The following is a 23,324-nucleotide window of genomic DNA, read 5'->3' on the forward strand; positions in this document are numbered from 1 at the left end:
TTGCATACAGGTGAGGGAGAAGTAAAACGGTAGGCTACCTGTCGAGTCGAGAGGTCTGTCTGAGAGGTGCGAGGAAATTGGACTGGGCGCGGGCCTTTACATGCAGAGAGAGAGAGAGAGAGAGAGAGAGAGAGAGAGAGAGAGAGAGAGAGAGAGAGAGAGAGAGAGAGAGAGAGAGAGAGAGAGAAAAAAAAGCAAACCGACGACACATTTTCTCAGCAACCTCTCGAGCTTTGAGTGGAACAGAAGATGCTCTCGTGATCTTCACTCTCATAGCCTATACGTTCTCTCCTTGCGAAGGTGACTTTGCCTCTGCGCGCAAACTTCCCGACTTCCGTCAGCATCCATCCTTCTAAACTATGGATATGCATTACACTAACGAAACGGACCGGAGAAGCTAAGCCTGCAACTAGTTGTTCGTGTCGAAAACACTGTAAAATAGACTGATAAATACTTACATCGAAACTTTTTGTGATTTTTTTGTTGTTGTGTGCGCTCCCTGCCTGCTTTTGCTGCTGTGTGTATGTTAACCCAAGGAGGCTCGTAGTGTCAGGGTGGTCCGCAACGGAAGGTGTGCTGCGATGAAGGTACTCGGTTGGACCATTGTGATCCTCTACCAGTGGATTTTACGGAAGGTAAGCGAGTCGGATAACGGCTGGTTAGGCTACTGAACCTTAACGTATTGAATTAACAGAAAGTTGCTGCACCGTTCTTCACTCATTTTCTTGTAAAATGTCAAACATGTTGTCTGTAAATGGTGGTAATCAAAAGACTTTCATAAGGTAATGGACCCCATCATCACGGGAACATTTTCAAATAGATTCATAGACAAGTAACGTTTAGCCTATAGAGATGTTAGGTCGGGCTCATCTCTAAAATCGACCAAATAGGATAACCTACCATTTGACACTCCACCTGTGTGACCTGCCAGTCCAGCCCAGCTGAGAAATGATGAGATGTCCAGATACATAAGTGCACTTTTCAACCCCACTTTTATTTCAAGTTTTGGGGGGGGTTGACAGTTGCTTGTATCTCATGACGAAGCAGCATATGTTTCCCGAGGATTGTGTTTTTAACAGTTCGGGAGAATGGTGAGCTTCTCTGGAATGGAAGAGCGAGCGCATTACTTTTCCGCACACACCCTGCCACGCGCGGAGGCTCGCTTGGCCGATTTTCAACCGTAAAGCAGCAGGCAGACATACAGCTCCAGATCCTTACTGGCGCACAGCCCCGCGCTTCGCTGACTCAATTATTCCGTCTGAGCGTTTCCCTTCCCCCCACTTAAGCATCCCGCCATTATCTATTTATCTATTTGCGCTGGCAGCAACTTCCTTAAAATTTCTTCAGAAGTTAAAAATGCCTTGGGCTTGTTTTATCTTCACATCGTTTTACTAAGCAAAGAGTTTGTGTTTATTATAGTTGGAATTTACAGTGTGCGTGTGTGTGTGTATGTATGTATGTATGTATGTGTGTGTGTGTGTGTGTGTGTGTGTGTGTGTGTGTGTGTGTGTGTGTGTGTGTGTGTGTGTGTGTGTGTGTGTGTGTGTGTGTGTGTGTGTGTGTACATGTGTGTGTGTATGTATGTGTGTGTGTATGTATGTGTGTGTGTGCGTGCGTGTGTGTGTGTGCGTGTGTGTGTGTGAGAGGCAGTATAGAATGTACTGCGTGAAAATTCTTGGAACTTGGGAGGACTAGTTGTCTTTTATTGTGGACTGAACAAACTTGTTGTTTGCCACTTTGAACCATAAATACGGTTCAATCCTAGGTCATAGGTCATAGGTCATAGGAATGGTCTACATGTGATCAACCATCAAACCCACTCATTCATATAGAGGGGCAATGTTTTTGAAGAAGGTTACAATGGAAGGTTTGGTTAGAAGTGCTTGCGGATGAGTAGCGGTGGTCAAATCTCAAATCTCGCAAGTTCACCATGTGATCTGCATCATAGGAAGGGTCGTGACTCATGACCTATGCACCAACCTTACTATAAAACCCTTTAGGAAAACAAACCCCTTTCAACCAGATACGACATACAGTGCATCACGCAAACAGGCCTGCATTTTTTTGTGTGTGCAGGTATGAAAAGATGCATTTCGGTGACCTTGTGAATATTGATATGCCACACCTCAAATTCTCTTATTACTCTAACATTATTTCTATTATTGATGTCAGTATATTTGACATTATATTACCCTAATTCTCATGAATGTGTTTGTTTATCATCACATGAAAACATGAATCAGAGACAAAAGAACAGACTCACTCAAACGTTAGTAGCTATGGCGACAGCTCAGTAGCTTTTTAGCTATTTTTAAAACGACTTAAAAGCAGCCATGAAGTGTAAAACAAGTCTTTCTTTTTAGCCTGGAATCCAACAGAATACATTGTTTCAAAGTGACAAACCTTAGTGTTACTAGGGCTGTGAGAAGAGGCCGAGGCGATCATTTTCAGCAGTTTGTGTGTGTGCGTGTGTGTGCCTGCGTGTCTGTCTGTGTGCCTACGTCCCTGTGTGTATCTGTGTGTGTTTGTTCGTGTGTGTGTGTGTGTGTGTCTGCATCCTTGTGTGTGCGTGTGTGTCTGTATGTGTGTGCTTACAGACAAGTCTACAGTTGACTTTTCAGACATGTTGGGAATGTTAAAAACACCCTGTCATCTGGCAGATTGAGGTTACGCCAACTATTGTGACAGATGACACTTAGTTCTTTTGAGGATTTGAATACAAACTGAAACATTTTACTGGTCATAAATTATACCTGTATTCTGCTCTCACATCAGAGTACAACTCAGCTGCAACTGTATTGGTTTCACTTAATGTTGGAGTTGCACCCATAATGTAATAATGTGTCTTGAAACACTATTCCCAATACATGTCTTCAGGACATTTATAGCATAGAGAGAACATTAAGTAATTGCTAGGGTGAAATCAAGTTATTATTATAAGCCTATGGGCCTGTAGATTACTACACGAGAGGGTTAACGAGAAAGGAGACGAGAGAGCGAGAGGAGAGGAAAGAAGAAGAATGGGGGGAGAGAGAGAGAGAGAGAGAGAGAGAGGGAATGATGAGAGAGGAGAGGAAATGGAGAGGGTAAAGGAGGGAGGACCAGAAAGAAGCAGAATATGTGTGAAAGAGAAAGAAAGAGAGAGAGAGAGAAAGAGATTGTTTAGACTCCAGGCACTACGCAGCGTTGGGCGTTGAAGAGGGATGATCACACATTTTCATGGTGGATGTAAAACGACCCATCGCCGTTAGCTGATATGGAATTATGTTTTAGTCATATTTTTATGAGTAGTATTAAAATCGGATTATTATTATTACATTTTTGATGACCATTTTATGTTACATAGCCTATCTAATATTGTATACACTGACAAAAAATATAAATTCAACATGTAAAGTGTGGGTCCCATGTTTCATGAGTTGAAATAAAAGATCCCAGAAATATTCCATACACACAAAAAACGTATTTCTTTCAAATGTTGTGCACAAATTTGTTTACATCACTTTTAGTGAACATTTCTTCTTTGCCAAGAAAATCCATCCACCTGACAGGTGTGGCTAATCAAGAACCTTGTGCAGGCCACTCTAAAATGTGCAGTCACACAACACAATGCCACGGATGTCTCAAGTTTTGAGGGAGCATGCAATTGGCATGCTGACTGCAGGAATGTCCAATAAAGCTTTTGCCAAAGAAGTGAATGTTTATTTCTCTACCATAAGCCGCTTCCAACGTCATTTTTAGAGAATTTGGCAGTATGTCCGAACCGACCTCACAACAGCAGACCACGTGTAACCACGCCAGCCCAGAACCTCCACACCTGGCTTCTTTACCTGTGGGATCATCTGAGACCAGCCACCAGCCACAGACAGCTGATGAAACTGAATCAAATCAAATCCAATCAAATTTTATTTGTCACATGCGCCTAATACAACAGGTGTAGTAGACCTTACAGTGAAATGCTTACTTACAAGCCCTTAACCTATAATGCTTTAAGAAGTTTGAAGAATAAATAAGTGTTAAGTAAAAAATAGATAAATACATTTTTTTAAATAAAGTAATAAATAATTAAACAGCAGCAGTAAAATAACAATAACGAGGCTATATACAGGGGGTACCGGTACAGAGTAAATGTGCGGGGGCACTGGTTAGTGGAGGTAATTGAGGTAATATGTACTTGTAGGTAGAGGTAAAGTGACTATGCATAGATAATAAACAGAGAGTAGCATCAGCGTAAAAGAGGGGTCTGGATAGCCCTTTGATTAGCTGTTCAGGAATCTTATGGCTTGGGGGAAGGAGCTGAGTATTTATGTCTGTAAAAAAGCCCTTTTGTGGAGAAAAACTCATTCTGATTGGCTGGGCCTGGCTCCCCAGTGGGTGGACCCATGCCCTCACAGGCCCACTCATGGCAGTGCCCCTGCCTAGTCATGTGAAATCCATAGAGTGTGGCCTAATTTATTTATTTCAATTGACTGATTTCCTTATATTAACTGTAACTCAGTAAAATTGTTGACATTGTTGCATTTTGCATTTATATTTTTGTTCAGTGTTTATATCTATAAATATATATTGTATATATAATATATATATACAGTGGGGAGAAGAAGTATTTGATACACTGCCGATTTTGCAGGTTTTCCTACTTACAAAGCATGTAGAGGTCTGTAATTTTTATCATAGGTACACTTCAACTTCAACAAAAATCCAGAAAATCACATTGTATGATTTTTAAGTAATTCATTTGCATTTTATTGCATGACGTAGTTTACATACACTCAATTAGTATTTGGTAGCATTGCCTTTAAATTGTTTAACTTGGGTCAAACGTTTCGGGTAGCCTTCCACAAGCTTCCCACAATAAGGTGGTTGAATGTTGGCCCATTCCTCCTGACAGAGCTGGTGTAACTGAGTCAGGTTAGTAGGCCTCCTGGCTTGCAGACACTTTTTCAGTTCTGCCCACAAATGTTCTATAGGGTTGAGGTCAGGGCTTTGTGATGGCCACTCCAATACCTTGACGTTGTTGTCCTTAAGCCATTTTGCCACAACTTTGGAAGTTTGCTTGGAGTGTTTGTCCATTTGGAAGACCCATTTGCGACCAAGCTTTATCTTCCTGACTGATGTCTTGAGATGTTGCTTCAATATATCCACATAATTGTCCTACCTCATGATGCCATCTATTTTGTGAAGTGCACCAATCCCTCCTGCAGCAAAGCACCCCCACAACATGATGCTGCCACCCCCGTCTGGCTTTTTAGTCTGGCTTTTTTATGGCGGTTTTGGAGCAGTGGCTTCTTCCTTGCTGAGTGGCCTTTCAGGTTATGGCGATATAGGAATCGTTTTCCTGTGGATATAGATACTTCTGTACCTGTTTCCTCCAGCATCGTCACTAGGTCCTTTGCTGTTGGTCTAGGAATGATTTGCACTTTTCGCACCAAAGTACGTTCATCTCTAAGAGCGGTATGACGGCTGCGTGGTCCCAATTTATTTTCTGAGGTCTTGGCTGATTTCTTTTGATTTTCCCATGATGTCAAGCAAAGAGGCACTGAGTTTCAAGGTAGGCCGTGAAATGCATCCACAGGTACACCTCCAATTGACTCAAATTATGTCAATTAGCCTATTAGAAGCTTCTAAAGCCATGACATACTTTTCTGGAATTTTCCAAGCTGTTTAAAGGCACAGTCAACTTAGTGTATGTAAACTTCTGACCCACTGGAATTGTGATACAGTGAATTATAAGTGAAATAATCTGTCTGTAAACAATTGTTGGAAGAATTACTTGTGTCATGCACAAAGTAGATGTCCTAACCCACTTGTCAAAACTATAGTTTGTTAACAAGAAATTTGTGGAGTGGTTGAAAAACGAGTTTTAATGACTCCAACCTAAGTGTATGTAAACTTCCGACTTCAACTGTATGTCCACCAGTCCTATTAATTATATCATTTTCAAAGATTATACATTTTTTAATTATTTTTCTCCAAACATCGTGTGTTTTTTTAATCAATAATATTTGTTGAAGTCCGGCTTCATTTTGTAATGTAAAAATTGTATTTTTGCTGGATTAAACTGAAATTCCAACCAACTTTCTGATAGCGATATTTTTGAGATAATTTTATTTTCAAATAACCGAAAGTGAGAGGTTGTAATCTGAATAAAGAGAAAAAGGCCATTCTAGAACACGGGGTGAGACATTCTTACTAATCTGCCAGAGAAGCAGTTCGGATTTAAGTACAACTTTTTTATGACTGAAGCTTTTAGTGAGAGGTCTAATGCTTAAATATTGAATCATTTCTGTTCTCTGATTTCATATTCATTATATAATTTATAATTATTATATAATATCATTTCTTTCTTTTGTGATATGAATACCGATTATGTCCACTTCACCGTCAGACTTTTTTATTGGTAAACTACACGGTAATGTAAAAGTTGAATTTGTTTTGGATTTGTTTAAAGTACACTTATCATGATTTGGTTGGAATTCAGAGAGGTTGGAAAAATGATCTAGATCCTCTATGAGGCTGTGGAGGGATCCAAATTGTGGATTTAAAATAAAACATGAATCATCAGCGTACAATGACACCTTTGTTTTTAAGCCCTGAATTTCTAGCCCCATGATATTATTGTTGGATCTGATTTTAATAGCTAACATTTCTACGGCCATATTAAATAGATATGCCAATAGTACACAACCTTGTTTTACTTCTCTTGACAGTTTAATACTTTCTGAGAAGTAGCCATTATTTACTATTTTACTATACCTAACTTTAACCCATTGTATAAGAGATTCTCCAGAATTGAAATATTCCAGGCATTTATATATAAATTCTAGTCGTACTTTATCAAAAGCCTTTTCAAAGTAAGCTACAGTATGAATCCCGGGCCTGGTTTCACAGATTTTTCATAGTGTTCTATTGTTTCCAGTATTTGTTTTATATTATCTCCAATGTATCGTCCATGAAAAAAACATGTCTGATTAGGATGAAGTCTGAGGTCCTGAGCGCTCTGGAGCAGGTTTCCATCAAGGATCTCTCTGTACTTTGCTCCGTTCAACTTTCCCTCGATCCTGACTAGTCTCCCAGTCCCTGCCACTGAAAAACATCCCCACAGTATGATGCTGCCACCACCATGCTTCACTGTAGGGAGGGTGCCAGGTTTCCTCCAGACGTGATGCTTGGCATTCAGGCCAAAGAGTTTGATCAGACCAGAGAATCTTGGTCTCATGGTCTTTTGGCAAACTCCAAGCGGGCTATCATGTGCCTTTTACTGAGGACTGGCTTCTGTCTGGCCGCTGTACTATGAAGGCCTGATTGGTGGAGTGCTGCAGAGATGGTTGTCCTTCTGGAAGGTTCTCCCATCTCCACAGAGGAGCTCTGTCAAAGCGACCATCGGGTTCTTGGTCACCTCCCTGACCAAGGCCCTTCTCCCCCGATTGCTCACTTTGGCCAGGCGACCAGCTCTTGGAAGAGTCTTGGTGGTTCCAAACTTCTTCCATTTAAGAGGAGGGCACTGTGTTCTTGGGGACCTTCAATGCTGCAGAAATGTTTTGGTACTCTGCCCCAGATCTGTGCCTCGAAACAATCCTGTCTCGGAGCTCTACGGACAATTCCTTCGACCTCATGGCTTGGTTTCTGCTCTGACATGCATTGTCAACTGTGGGACCTTATATAGACAGGTGTGTGCCTTTCCAAATCATGTCCAATCAATAGAATTTACTACAGGCGGACTCCAATCAAGATCATCTCAAGGATGATCAATGGAAACAGGATGCACCTGAGCTCAATTTCAAGTCTCATAGCAGAGGGTCTGAATACTTATGTAAATAAGTTAATACAAATTCAAAATTAATACATTTGCTCACATTTCTAAAAACCTGTTTTCGCTTTGTCATTATTGGGTATGGTGTGTAGATTGATGAGGGGAAAAAAACATTTAATCCATTTTAGAATAAGGCTGTAACGTAACCTGTTTATTGGGGAGTTTCTCCCATTCTTCTCATACTTTACGGATGCATTGAATGTTATGTCGGGAAAAAGCAAGTTATAAATTATTCTGTTGTGGTTAAAAACAAGTAGGTCATCCAATAGACTTTGGTACAATTTCCAATATCCTAGCCCACATGGACATTCTGTAAGAATAATGTATTTGACAATTATTTGATGGATCCGACCCCATTCTGTCGACCTATCAACACTTTTTAAACTTTTGGTGCTATCGAGAATGACATAAGAATGTAGTCAAGACGACTAGCATGATTGAGCTTTCACCATGTATATCTCACTCGGTCAGGATATTTAAGCCTCCATTTATCCACTTGTTCCAATATATCCATGATATTCGTGATTTCCTTAAGTGCATGAGGGTGATAGTTCGTCGTGATTTCCTTTACGGTCCATTGAGGTATTTAAAACCATGTTGTAATCTCCCGCCATAGTAACAGAGTCTTGTATTTAATTCCTTCTCGCATCTGCCTACGTGCTCTCACCTTTGCCCTTCGCTTGTGGACTTCAGTGCAGTTTAGCAGTTACACCAGCTGGCCCCGGTGGCAATAAATGAATAAAACCAAAAGCTTACCTTGATTTGGAAGAGTTCCAGTGTTGGATAGCCATAGCCATAGCCAGCTAGCTAACATAGCATCCCTCTCTGTTTGAGCCGGGTGTTTGAGTAGGCTAAACTAGCTGCAGTCAATGCTAGCTAAATCAGAGAAAGTGAAAAAATATATACTATGAAATCTCTCTCTCTCTCTCTCTCTCTCTCTCTCTCTCTCTCTCTCTCTCTCTCTCTCTCTCTCTCTCTCTCTCTCTCTCTCTCTCTCTCTCTTGCGTCTCCTTAATTTTGGAAGAAATGTATTTGTTTAAAACTGTTCAACTATTGCCTTTCTCTCTCTTTGAGTCAACTACTCACCACATTTTATGCACTGCAGTGCTAGCTAGCTGTAGCTTATGCTTTCAGTACTAGATTCATTCTCAGACCCTTTATTGAGTGCATATGTCAGTTCAATGCATGTATACAACTATAGCTTGCCCACTCCATAGAAAGCTGCTATATCCGCACTGATTGGTGAAGTAATGTCATGTTGATCTAAATGTAAAACAAATCATAATTATTCAGAGGTTTAAAAAGGAACAGAAAGGAACGATATAAACCGTTACTTTTTGGGGGGATTAAACGGTTCATAACTTTATTTTGCTGGTCAGAACAGTGAAACAGAACGGGAAAAAAAGAATGCTTCTGTTCAGAACCAAACGATTGGAAAGTAATTTTGTTTCCAACCTCCCCTTCTGAAGCATGTGCTCATTCTATTGTCAGTCTGACACCTGAGCCAGCAACTAGAGTAGAACTGTTCCTCTCCCTGCCAGGTCATATGGCTCTCTCTGAGGGGGAGAGAGGGTAGAAGGGGAAGGGTGTGTGTGTGTGTGTGTGTGTGTGTGTGTGTGTGTGTGTGTGTGTGTGTGTGTGTGTGTGTGTGTGTGTGTGTGTGTGTGTGTGTGTGTGTGTGTGTGTGTGTGTGTGTGTGTGTGTGTGTGTGTGTGTGTGTGTGGTAGTTAGTTAGTTAGTTAGTTAGTTAGTTAGTTAGTTAGTTAGTTAGTTAGTTAGTTAGTTAGTTAGTTAGTTAGGTTGGTAGGTAGGTAGGTAGGTAGGTAGGTAGGTAGGTAGGTAGGTAGGTAGGTAGGTAGGTAGGTACGTAGGTAGGTAGGTAGGTAGGTATGAGTGTATGACTGGCAGTCATCCGGCCCATTTTCAAGACCCAGAATCATCCACAATAGGTCCCCTAATCTGTCAAATGATATTCTATGTTCACTAACCCATAATCTGTTGTGTAATCTGTTGCATGATGAAAAAAGCAATCACATTACTGGTATACCAGACGAGTAAGTATCTATCTATGCCTAGTGTATATTTATCATAGCTGCTGTATTCCCTCTGAAACAGCATCCATTCCCATTGGCTAGATCAAACTATAGCCACCAGGATTTTTTATTTTTACATTTGGCCTACCTACAATTATTAATTTCCGTCCCAATTAAATTGTTGACATTTGTATCCACATTTCGGCTAAGACAACCTACTGTTTTTATATGACTCATTGCAGACTACCAAAGACCTTTCTTACAACGAGTACAAAATACCTTGGCCATGGTGCTAAATATTTTCTCTGGTTTTCTTTTGGATTGTCTAGAGATACAACCAGGAGGTTATCAATAATTTCAGACATGCCAGTATGTTCTATTCATTGATCTCAAGGCCTGCTTCAGACCTCTGGCTGGTTGTACACACACAGCCTTAACATTGTGGATTCATTGTAGTGTAGCAAGCAAATACGTGTGTTGTTGTTTGTACATAAAACATTTTTATTTTACTTAAACCAATTTCCATTAAGATCAAGAACACTGCAAACATATTTCTCATTCAGCCTGGAATTATCTATGGAGTGTTACAGTAAATGAGATGGACAGCATACCAAAAAATAATCAGCAATAATTAATTTACTGTTCTGCAGGAAATGTCCTATGGAATTGTATCACATCCAGTTTTTACCAGTGCTCTGGTTCGACCTCTCCTCTCTTCTCTTCTCTTCTCTTCTCCTTTCCTCAAACTCAACTCTTCTCTCCTCCCACTTATTATCTCTCTCCTGTTTATCCTTCTCTCCTCTCGTTTCTTCCTCTTCTCACCTCTCCTCTCTCTTTTCTTCTCCTCTCCTCTTCTCTCCCCCTGCCTCCCCTCCCCTCCCACCTTCCTCCCTAACCCTCATATTTCTTCCCTCCCTTCCCCTTCTACCCTGCCCCCTATCCCCCTCCCCTCCTGCCTCCCCCACCCCCCCCCCCCCTCCCTCCCTGCCAGTGCTCTGGTTCCTCCTGGGGAGGCCTGGTCTACTTCTTCTTCACTTCTTCTAAAAAAATTAGCCCCATCTGTTCAGGCTCTCTGCTGGTGGGCCATGGTTGTTAAATTAGATGGCTTCTGATCCATCCATCTATCTGGCCTGATCTGGACACTCCTCACAACTCTCTCCCCTACGTCCACAGGGGGGCACACCTCAGGTCATTAACTATCAGACACTACGGTTGGACTACGGATCGGATGGTGAGGGGAGGAGGGGCTGCCGTCTTTACTGGTGGTGTTAATGGTTGCTCTCCGTTATCATATTCGGTATCTCCTCTCCCCGAGAGCAGAGGCAGAACGAGAGCACTGGGCTCCAGATCAGACCTCAGCCTGTCTGGATTGGCCAGGTCTGGGTGTATGGTGCCCTACAGTACATGGTGCCAGCCTGCGCTGGAGCTGACCATAGCCAGCTGCTGCCCTACTCCTCCAGGACGCCCCTCTCTCTCTGCCCAGCGGGGAGGGGCTTCCTCTGTACTGGGGCCAGCCTGGTAGTGGTGAAGGTGTGGTGGTGGAGGGGTGCTTCCAGTACTAGTCTCCGCCTGAGAGGCCCACAAATGCTGATGCCAAGGCGACGTAAGGATGCCTGAAACCTGCCGGGTCTAGCTAGTCTACTCTGGCCCCATGTGTGGTGTAGCTAGCACATGCCTCGCATTTCAATTCACTCACAAAGCCCACACACAGACACACAGCCCGATAACAGCCCAGATCACTGACGACGACGATGAAACAGCTTTTAGGGAGGAGGTCAGAGACCTAGCAGTGTGGTGTCAGGACAACAACGTCTCCCTCAATGTGGGCAAGGCAAACAAGCGTATCGTGGACTACAGGAAACGGAGGGCCGAACACACCCCCATTGAAATCGACGCGGCTGTAGTGGAGCAGGTCGAGAGTTCCTCGGTGTCCACATCGCTAAGGACCTGTCATGGTCCGAACACACCAACACAGTTGTGAAGAGGGCGCGACAAAGTTCTACAGCTGCACCATTGAGAGCATCTTGACCGGCTGCATCACCGCAGGGTATGGCAACTGCACGGCATCCGAACGCAAGGCGCTACAGAGGGTAGTGCGTACGGCCCAGGCGGTGTCAGAGGAAGGCCCTAGAAATTGTCAAAGACTCCAGCCACCCGGGCAAACAGTACTGGAGCGCCTAGTCTGGGACCAAAGGCTCCTAAACAGATTTTACCCCCAAACCATAAGACTGCAGAACAGTTAATCAAATGCCTACCCGGACTATTTACATTGAACCCCTGTATTATGTACATTTTTATTTGCACCGGCTCTATGCACACTCACTAGACTCTAGCCACACACTCACATGCATACATGTACGCACACACACACACACACACACACAACATACGCTCACATACACAAAACACAGACATGCATATTGAGGCCACACACACACACACACACACACACACACACACACACACACACACACACACACACACACACACACACACACACACACACACACACACACACACACACACACACACACACACACACACACACACACACACACACACACTCTCACACACAGTCACTCTTCGACACTCTTCACACACACACTGCTGGTACTCTGTTTATTATATATCCTGATTGCCTAGTCACTTTAACCCCTACCTACATGTACATACTGTGTTACCTCAATTACCTTGTACCCCGGCACATTGAATTGTCTTCAAATCATCAAATCAAATTTTATTGGTCACGTACACATGGTTAGCAGATGTTAATGCGAGTGTAGCGAAATGCTTGTGCTTCTAGTTCCGACTTGGTACCTGTACTCCTTGTGTATAGCCTTGCTATTGTTATTTTATTGTGTTACTATTTCCTTCTTTTTTATATATATATATATTTCTTTTTTCTTACTTTTTAAATTTGCATTGTAAGTAACTGTTCCACGGTAAAGTCTACACCTGTTGTATACGGCGCATGTAACCAATGACATTTGATTGGATTTGACACACACAGTCACAACACACACATTCCTTGCTCAATGGATGGGTGACAGAGCATCACAACGGCATTGTGTTTGTGTAATCACTCAGCATCCAACTGCTCCCCGAAAAGAAGAAAAGGCAGGGAATTATTTTTTCAGAGTAGACGATAATGTCTAAAAAAGGAATCAATTTCACAATATCCCGGGCAATACGCTCATCCCAAGTAAAAATCTATGTGACAGATACAGCTATATATCACCACGCAACCAGCAGAGCACACTGGAAATGAATAGGCCAAACATAAATATATTACTGACGCTAAGGCATGGAAAGCCATGGAAAACGAGGAAACACTCGCATATACTGTGCCTCTGTTGTCAGCGTGCGAAGGGGGTAGACAAAGAGTGTATTTATTACACTGCAATTACCATTGAGGTATCACAGGCCTAATGGCAGTGGAGAAAATGAACACTTTGCGGGAACCGATAAAGGGGACATTATAGCAGGGTTTGTCATGCCCTGTGAGCCTCTCCTCCTGGTGGTCCACTATCCATCACAACCGCCACACCACATCTGCCTTTAGAATGCACCTGCAGAGAGAGAGAGGAGGAGAGAGGGAGGGAGGGAGGCAGATGGAGGGAGAGGGGAGAGAGAAATAGACAGGAAGAAAAAGAAAGAGGGAGAGTGTCACTGCAATACAGGAGAGACGAGTGAGGACTATAAGAGGCATCATCATCATCATCATCACTTATGTTAACTCTGTGTGGTGAGTCTGCCTTCACCGTAGTGGTGTCTCTTTTAAGTGCCTCTTTGCATGTATCTAATAATACCGAAGGAGGGGAGTTTATTGTCTTTAGCAGATGTCGTGGTCAGCCCTACTTTAGATTGGGAGTGTAGTGTGTAGGGTGTTCAGCAGATGAAGGGGTCAGCACTTCTTTAGATTGGGAGTGTAGTGTGTAGGGTGTTCAGCAGACGAAGGGGTCAGCCCTACTTTAGATTGGGAGTGTAGTGTGTAGGATGTTCAGCAGATGAAGTGGTCAGCACTTCTTTAGATTGGGAGTGTAGTGTGTAGGGTGTTCAGCAGACGAAGGGGTCAGCCCTACTTTAGATTGGGAGTGTAGTGTGTAGGGTGTTCAGCAGACGTAGTGGTCAGCCCTACTTTAGATTGGGAGTGTAGTGTGTAGGGTGTTCAGCAGATGTAGTGGTCAGCACTTCTTTAGATTGGGAGTGTAGTGTGTAGGGTGTTCAGCAGACGAAGGGGTCAGCCCTACTTTAGATTGGGAGTGTAGTGTGTAGGGTGTTCAGCAGATGAAGGGGTCAGCACTTCTTTAGATTGGGAGTGTAGTGTGTAGGGTGTTCAGCAGACGTAGTGGTCAGCCCTACTTTAGATTGGGAGTGTAGTGTGTAGGGTGTTCAGCAGATGTAGTGGTCAGCACTTCTTTAGATTGGGAGTGTAGTGTGTAGGGTGTTCAGCAGACGAAGGGGTCAGCCCTACTTTAGATTGGGAGTGTAGTGTGTAGGGTGTTCAGCAGATGTAGTGGTCAGCACTTCTTTAGATTGGGAGTGTAGTGTGTAGGGTGTTCTGCAGATGAAGGGGTCAGCCCTACTTTAGATTGCTCTGATGCTCCAGTTAGAGAGGTCCCCAGTCGTGGCTGAGATGTGAAATGTGAGCAGTGAATAAATGTGTTCCCCTCTATAGCTCTGAGGAAGGCTATGAAATAGATCACATCATAAGGGACGGAAGGACTGGTTGGCACTGATCGTCTTAGCACCACTGTGGTTGTTTTTTGAATCTTAGTTACTTGTACAGTGCCTTCAGAAAATATTCAACCTTGACTTTTTCAACATTTTGTTGTGTTACAAGGTGGGATTCAAATTGATTTAATTGAAACATTTTTATCAGCGATTTACGAAAAATACTTCCTACGGTCAAAGTGGAAGGAAAATTATATATTTTTTATTGTTTTTATGGAAAATATAACACGAATATATCTTAATTAATTGATAAGTGTTCATATTCAACCCCCTGAGTCAATATATGTTAGAATCACCTTTGGCAGCGATTAGAGCTGTGAGCCTTTTTGGGTAAGTCTCGAAGAGCTTTGCAATACCTGGGTTGTACAATATTTGCCCGTTATTCTTTTTTAAACTCTTCAACCTCTGTCAAGTTGGTTGTTGATCAATGCTAGACAGCCATTTTCAAGTTTTGCCCTAGATTTTCAAGCTGATTTAAAAAGTGTAACTAGGCCACTCAGGAACATTTAATGTAATCTTGGTAACTAAATCTTGTAGGGCTGGGCGATATGGCCAAAATATCATTTCACGGTATGTCATTTTTTTATGGTATGACGGTATTACATGGTATTTTATGTTTTTGAATAATAAAAGTTCAACATTTGCTTTATGAGTAGTGCATGACTCTAGGGTGGCAGCACATACGTTCTAAGTGACTTCATTTTGATTTGTTTTATACTGTACAATTCAACTTCAACCCAAAATGTTAGCGTTTTCTGCAATAATTTGAGATCATTCTACACTGCCATGTAGATGAATGAAAATGCCAGGGAGGAGTTACTCTGACATGGTAGGAACCAAAGTGTTTCGTCGTGGACCCTATAACCTTTGGCTAACCTGAATGTTTTGTATTAGATACTTTATGTAGCTAACATATTCACTCTTTGTGTATTCCTTTTTGATTTAGAAGATACTGTTGCACAAACAACATGATGATTTAGGTCTACACCATCACTGGTATTATCAAGCTGTATAGCTAATTACGTTTACTCTGACTCAGTACATTCATTAGCTAGCTAGATAGATAGCCAGCTAACTAGCGATTAGCATTAGATGCGAACACAATTTAGGCCCAACTTGCTAAGAAAAGATGCGAACACAAGATGCGAACACATTTGTTTTATACTGTACAATTCAACTTCAACCCAAAATGTTAGCGTTTTCTGCAATCATTTAAGATCCTACTACACTGCCATGTAGATGAATGAAAATGCCAGGGAGGAGTTACTCTGAACTAGCTTTCAAATGCTGTCCATACTCAAACTAGCTGTTTGCAGATGTAAGAAACACAAACTAATAGTGTAGTTATAGAACAAACGTGGATTTATATTAACCCTTGTGTAGTCTTAGCATTCTGTATACTCCCCTTGTCCTAAGAGTAAAAAATGACCCGCCTTCAATAAACCCCTAAAGTAAAGCAGCTTAATTACATTTTTTACCCTAAAACTATTTTGCATGAAGAAACAACCTGTCATTCATCACAAACTTTGTGAATATCTGGGTTCACAATGCAGAAAGACTGCATATAATCAGTGGACGCCACTCGTTTTAATTACAACACACCTGACATGATTGTTTTCTTTACTAAAGTAGAGGTTTATTATTATTATTATTGTTATTATTGCTAAAGGTACTGCATAGCTGTAAACACATTTGTATAGCCTAAGAAAGTAGCAGAAATGTGCAGGAAGTAGTTTTGAATGCATTTTATTGAAGGGAAACAACAGTCTTGAACTTTTTTGGCAACATAGTGATATATTCTTATATACTGTACAATGAGGAATTCAACTACAAAACACTAGTCTTCTCACATTTTGTTAACCATTGCCCCCACCCACAAGGTGTATAAACAACAACAATAAATACGAATAAAATAAGATAATCGATACAAAACAAAATGTGAAGATCATAAATCAATCAACTCTAATTAGCACATGTAGGACAGTAAGCAAGTGTGTGTGCATGGACTTTGCAGATGTATTTCTCACGTGCAGCACATAGTATTTGTTTTACTGTCCTTCTTTGGGGGGCAGCATTGACATATCCTCCTCTTGCCTGCCCCAGCTGCAGCCTAAGGTGAATCAGAACAAGATCCAGCCCCCTGAACAGCTTTCACAAGTGCTGCAGAGGCTGCTGTGGGGTTACAAGTATCTTTCCCAGATGCTCCAGAAACACCCTCCTCTTGTTCCGCTTATCAGGCATCCAGGTAGGGTTGATCTTGTTCCATATCACGAAGGCATTGAATGAGGACACATCAATGAAGTTTTGGAAGATGACCAGGGGCCAGCGGGCAGTCATCCTCCTGCAGCTGTAAGTTCCAATCACCTTGTCCAGGTTGTCCACGCTTCCTTTGTTGTGGTTGGAGTCCAGGATGATGGTTGGCTTCCTGTCCTCACGAGCACTGATCTCAGCCGTTTTGTGCAGTGTGCTCAGGAGGACCACATTCTTGTTCCTCTTTGGGAGGTAGAGAAACTAGAGTGGGGGTGGGGGTGAAGGCAAACTTAGATGAGAAGGCCTCTCTCCCCCTTGTTGTGAGGAGTGCAGGGGGGAGCTCAGGCTTGTTCTTTCTAACTGTGCCTCCCATGATCTTTCTTTCTAACTGTGCCACCCTCTTCAGGAGCTGCTGGCTGAGTTCAATCAGTAGCACACAATCTCAAATTCTCATCGTGTGTGTGTGTGTGTGTGTGTGTGTGTGTGTGTGTGTGTGTGTGTGTGTGTGTGTGTGTGTGTGTGTGTGTGTGTGTGTGTGTGTGTGTGTGTGTGTGTGTGTGTGTGTGTGTGTGTGTGTGTGTGTGTCTTTGTCTTTTTTTGTGGTGTGTAAATGATTTTATAACTGCCGGGTCAAAAATGACCCTAAGACAATCTTTGTACCCTGGTGGTGTACAGCTGTCATGGAAATATGAACAAAGGCGATGTTTCACTTTTTCTAATGTTGTTGTCACTCTAGGAAAAGTCATGCAATTTCAAGTTGAAAAAAATATCATTTTGAGGGTTTTCTCTGCCGTTAAACATAGTGGCAGGTCATTTTTTTACCCTTAAGGCAACACAAGGGTTAAGACAGAAAGTGAAAACAGCAACGTCATCATCAACATTGTTGCGTGTGCTGCATTGACCCTTCAGACTGAAAGCAAGTGTCTCGTAGTCGAGGAACAACGAATGTGCTCCTTAAGTGACGGGTGCGGGGCTAAGTCTGTGTGGAAAGCAGCATGGAGAGAGAGCGGAGAGAGATGACTCAAGTAGCGAAGTAAACTACAAAAATGGACATGGCGTATCACATTTATCAAACCAAACATTCAAATATCATTACAGAAGGTAAAGTAAAAATCCAAACCGGTCCGTGCATAAATACCGGTATATCGTAAAATACGGTATACCACCTAGCCCTAAACTCTAGTGTATATTTGGCCTTGTGTTTTAGGTTATTGTCCTGCTGAAAGGGGAATTTGTCTCCCTGTGTCTGTTGGAAAGCAGACTGAACCAGGTTGTCCTCTAGGATTGTGCCAGTGCTTAGCCATATTCCGTTTCTTTTTATCCTAAAACTCTCCCTAGTCCTTATTGATGAAAAGCATACCTATAACATGATGCAGCCACCACCATGCTTGAAAATATGAAGAGTGGTACTCAGTAATGTGTTGGATTTGCCCCAAGCATAACATTTTGTATCCAAGACAAAAAGTTTGTTTCTTTTCCACATTTTTTTGCTGTATTACTTTAGTGCCTTTAATGCAAACAGGATGCATTATTCTGCACCGGCTTCCTTCTCCACTCTGTCATTTAGGTTAGTATTGTGTAGAAACTACAATGTTGTTGATCCTTCTTCAGGTTTTTCCTATCACAGCCTTTGAACTCTGTAACTGTTAATTAAATCAATTGGTGAAGTTCCAGAGTGGTCCTGCGAGGAAGGACGCCTGCATCTTTATAGTTACAGGGTCTATTGATACACCATCCAAAGAGTGATTAACCTCACCATGCTCAAAGTGATATTCAGAGTCCGTTTTTTGATGTTGTTGCTATCTACCAATAGGTGCCAATAGGTGCTGAAGAGTGTGTGCACTATGTGTGTGTACCAAGGTGGTTTGAGTTATTAGACAGCCTTGGGTTTTCACAATGTTGTTGGTGATTAATAGTGACACACCTGGGAGAGATATATAGAGGACGATTTTGTGCATGTAATGAAATATTAAAGTGTAATCCCAGAGACACCAAATATCATAACTCATACTGCACACGGGAGTGCTCAGGGTCAGGCCGAACCCTGTGTGTGTGTGTGTGTGTGTGTGTGTGTGTGTGTGTGTGTGTGTGTGTGTGTGTGTGTGTGTGTGTGTGTGTGTGTGTGTGTGTGTGTGTGTGTGTGTGTGTGTGTGTGTGTGTGTGTGTGTGCGTGCGTGCGTGCGTGCGTGCGTGCGTGCGTGCGTGCGTGCGTGCGTGCGTGCGTGCGTATGTGCGTGTGTGTGTGCATGCGAGTGCCCGTGTACGGCCGGCTACAGATGTGACTGGGCTATTAGGATTAGTTTCTATCATTTTTTAATATCTCTACCATTGTGCCTCGTAATGCATTAATTCAGACACACATTGAATTTATTGGAGAGAAAAAAAATCTGTGGTCCACAGCTGAAATGATGACCCTGCTAAGCCAGACGGAAAGCACTGTACCTTTTGAAATACACACAATAAATACAGAAGAGATTGGAAATCATTTCTAGAAATCCGTATTAGACAGACATATACAAGTCTCTAGGTTTTTATTAAGATAGATGCACTATGTAATAATAGATATGGTGTATTATCCTTAAATCAGAGGATATATAGTAGTGCTGGGAATTGCTAGGGACCTCTCGACACAATATTATCACGATACTAAGGTGCCAAAATGATAGGTATTATGATTTTCACGGTTCTCCTGATTCTATGTCTGTTGCGATTCAATACTGCGATTTGATGTTCCAAACATGTTGCTCACCATATGTCTGCTGCGGAGGGACAAGAGAGAGCGTGACAAAATTAGTTTTGATCTGTCATGGCTCACTATGTAAAAAGAAGATGAAGAACAAGCTATGAAGGAAAAACACTGTCATTTTTGTGCAGGTACAGCTGACTAGCACACAAATAATATTGCAATATTGTCAAAAATACTATCCCGAAATGTAATTGTATAATTTTTTTTGCACATAACTAATAAATAAGTGGAAAATGTTAAAGAAAAGGGAAGACTTTTTGTTATTTTAGAATTATAATGTCCAGGAAAAGTTCAACATTTGTCCATAAAGCCTTTATGTCATTTTTCTGTTGGCAAGACTGTATGGCAAACATATCATTTACCTGAAGAGAGCACAAGCACTATTTGAACACCAATATATCTAATTCATCTTCTGCACCTGCCTTTCAATCCTGGCCAACCTGTCACATCCTGCTCTCCTTCCTTCTTTCCTTTTGCTCTCTCTTTTCTCTTTCTTTCTCTTCCTCCACCTATTCCTCGTCCTCCACCAATTATTCGTCCTCCACCCATTCCGAGTCCTCCACCAATTCCTCGTCCTCCACCTATTCCTCGCTCTCCACCATCTTCCTCATCCTCCACCTATTCCTTGTCCTCCACCTATTCCTCGTCCTCCACCTATACCTCATCCTCCACCTATTCCTATTCCTCGTCCTCCACCTATTCCTATTCCTCGTCCTCCACCTATTCCTATTCCTCGTCCTCCACCTATTCCTCGTCCTCCACCTATTCCTTTTCCTGTTCCTCTTTTTTTCTACCTCTCTCTTTTTCTTTCTCTTCTACTAGAACTCCTGGTACTACTAGTCTCTGATTGTAGCCTGGCTAACCTACCCTACTTTGGTGCCATGTGTCTCCTCAGCCTCTTGCAAGTGAAGCTGATGAACATGTAGGCCTTGTAGATATGAAATGTGTTAGGCGAATTCTGTATCTATGGTGCGGTAGTGTGTGCACTGGTGTTTAGTCTGTACTGTAGTGTGTAGTGTTTAGTGGTGAGTTGTGTTGGTTATGTGTACAGTATGTGCTGGTTCTCTGGCTCCTGTAGTGTTGTGAGCCTCTCAGGGTGTTAGTGGAACAGACAGCAATGGCAGACACCCACTCACACACACACACACACACACACACAGATATGAATCACACAGTATATTCACTGTTGAATAATATAAAATCCCAGCTTGGGTTTTAGTTAATTAGTCGTAAGGAGGTGGGATGAGGGGGGGGGATTGGATTCTCTCTCCTTTAACTTGGTCCAAGTTTGCCCAAAGGAGGTTATTGGGGATGGGGTCAGAGCTGTGCAAGGAGAGGGAGAGGAACAAACAGAAATTGTGATTTAGCAGGGGGGCAAGGAAAGGGAAGGAAAGGAGAAGAGACGAGAGAAGAGACGAGAGAAGAGGAGAGGAGAAGACTTGTCTCACATTTTTCACCACCAGGACAGATTTGAAGTGTTCTTCTGCTCAAGCTGCACTTGAACTGTCTGAATGAATTAGAATGACTGTGACAGATCTTTTCAGCGTAATGCTTTTTTGGGGGTTGTTAAATGTTCACACTTCAGACATTTCCCTCTGCGTGGGCCTTGCGTAACTTTGCAGGAGTTTGACTTGACATGTTCTGAAAACAATGTTGAGAACATGGAGAGCTAGAATATTTGGACTACTGCCTTAGCTAAAATGTCGTCACGTCATAACAGAGCCATCCCAGACAGAGGATTTGTCTGCAATGGCACCCTATTCCCTACCTAGTGCACTACTTTTTACTAGAACCCTATCGGCTCCTGGTCAAAACTCGTGTACTATATAGGGAATAAGGTTCCATTTCAGACATCCCCAGATTGTGTCTACAGACGGCTGCCATCTTGTAGTCCAGGGAACTGTGCAGACGGAACATACAGTAGCTCCCCTGTATTCCTAGATCACTTAACCTACCAGATGTCATCCTTCTGTCGGTTAGCTCCTAGATCACATAGATAGATCCAATCGAGACACAGTCAGTCCTCTGTAGTAACAACAACATGACCACTCAGAGGAGAGGAGATGAAGGGAAGAGGGCAAGGGAGGAGAGGACGGGAGGGCAAGGGAGGAGAGGACGGGAGGGCAAGGGAGGAGAGGACGGGAGGGCAAGAGAGGAGAGGACGGGAGGGTAAGAGAGGAGAGGACGGGAGGGCAAGAGAGGAGAGGACGGGAGGGCAAGAGAGGAGAGGACGGGAGGGTAAGAGAGGAGAGGACGGGAGGGCAAGAGAGGAGAGGACGGGAGGGCAAGAGAGGAGAGGAAGGGAAGAGGGCAAGGGAGGAGAGGACGGGAGGGTAAGAGAGGAGAGGAAGGGAAGAGGGCAAGGGAGGAGAGGACGGGAGGGTAAGGGAGGAGAGGACGGGAGGGCAAGGTAGGAGAGGACGGGAGGGCAAGAGAGGAGAGGACGGGAGGGTAAGGGAGGAGAGGACGGGAGGGCAAGGGAGGAGAGGACGGGAGGGCAAGAGAGGAGAGGACGGGAGGGCAAGAGAGGACGGGAGGGCAAGAGAGGAGAGGACGGGAGGGCAAGGGAGGAGAGGACGGGAGGGCAAGAGAGGAGAGGACGGGAGGGTAAGAGAGGAGAGGACGGGAGGGTAAGAGAGGAGAGGACGGGAGGGCAAGAGAGGAGAGGACGGGAGGGCAAGAGAGGAGAGGAAGGGAAGAGGGCAAGGGAGGAGAGGACGGGAGGGTAAGAGAGGAGAGGAAGGGAAGAGGGCAAGAGAGGAGAGGACGGGAGGGCAAGAGAGGAGAGGAAGGGAAGAGGGCAAGGGAGGAGAGGACGGGAGGGTAAGAGAGGAGAGGACGGGAGGGCAAGGGAGGAGAGGACGGGAGGGTAAGGGAGGAGAGGACGGGAGGGAAAGGTAGGAGAGGACGGGAGGGCAAGGGAGGAGAGGACGGGAGGGTAAGGGAGGAGAGGACGGGAGGGCAAGGGAGGAGAGGACGGGAGGGCAAGAGAGGAGAGGACGGGAGGGCAAGAGAGGACGGGAGGGCAAGAGAGGAGAGGACGGGAGGGCAAGGGAGGAGAGGACGGGAGGGCAAGAGAGGAGAGGACGGGAGGGTAAGAGAGGAGAGGACGGGAGGGCAAGAGAGGACGGGAGGGCAAGAGAGGAGAGGACGGGAGGGTAAGAGAGGAGAGGACGGGAGGGCAAGAGAGGACGGGAGGGCAAGAGAGGAGAGGACGGGAGGGCAAGGGAGGAGAGGACGGGAGAGCAAGGGAGGAGAGGACGGGAGGGCAAGGGAGGAGAGGAGTCCACCAAATGAAGAGAAAAGGCAGTACAGTGCAGTTCCCCGTAGAGAAGAGTGAACAATGCAACGCTGCACGAACCAAATGATGTACCGTAAGCAGAGTATCTACCCCCCCCCCCACGGCACCAGCAGGGGAGTGCTGATGTGCTGTTCTTACTCTCAATGACTGGGGAGAATATCTCCATCTATCCACAATATTATAGTAACCGTTAAAGGAGGTAAATGTAGTGATGTTGTGTTGCAGTCCAGCTGTGCATTTAGTGAGGTGAAATTCAACCCTCAGACAGCTGACTCGCTTCGCTGTTCTATATCTGTTCTACACTGAACATCGTTTTGAACAGTGGTTTCACCCTCAGCAGGCCCCAGTTGACAATGACCGTAAAGCTCTTGAGAGAACGCAGCAACAGAGACAAGGGACTGAAATCGTGTCTTTTGCGCGTGAATTGAAACGTGTACCCCTGATCGA

The 23,324-nt window shown here is 43.6% G+C and overlaps 1 protein-coding gene across 1 annotated transcript in view; it reads left to right on the forward strand.

Moving 5' to 3' along the window:
* Window positions 1–202: 202 nt before the first annotated feature.
* LOC139536509 (neurexophilin-2-like) overlaps window positions 203–23,324 on the forward strand; it is a 102,429-nt gene continuing 79,307 nt past the window's right edge. The window contains exon 1 of the mRNA XM_071337070.1: window positions 203–635. Coding sequence (XP_071193171.1) covers window positions 582–635 — 54 coding nt within the window. The 5' untranslated portion in view covers window positions 203–581. The remainder of the gene's footprint in view (window positions 636–23,324) is intronic.

The sequence above is a fragment of the Salvelinus alpinus genome, chromosome 12, assembly GCF_045679555.1.
Source record: "Salvelinus alpinus chromosome 12, SLU_Salpinus.1, whole genome shotgun sequence".
In the NCBI taxonomy this organism is placed as follows: domain Eukaryota; kingdom Metazoa; phylum Chordata; class Actinopteri; order Salmoniformes; family Salmonidae; genus Salvelinus; species Salvelinus alpinus.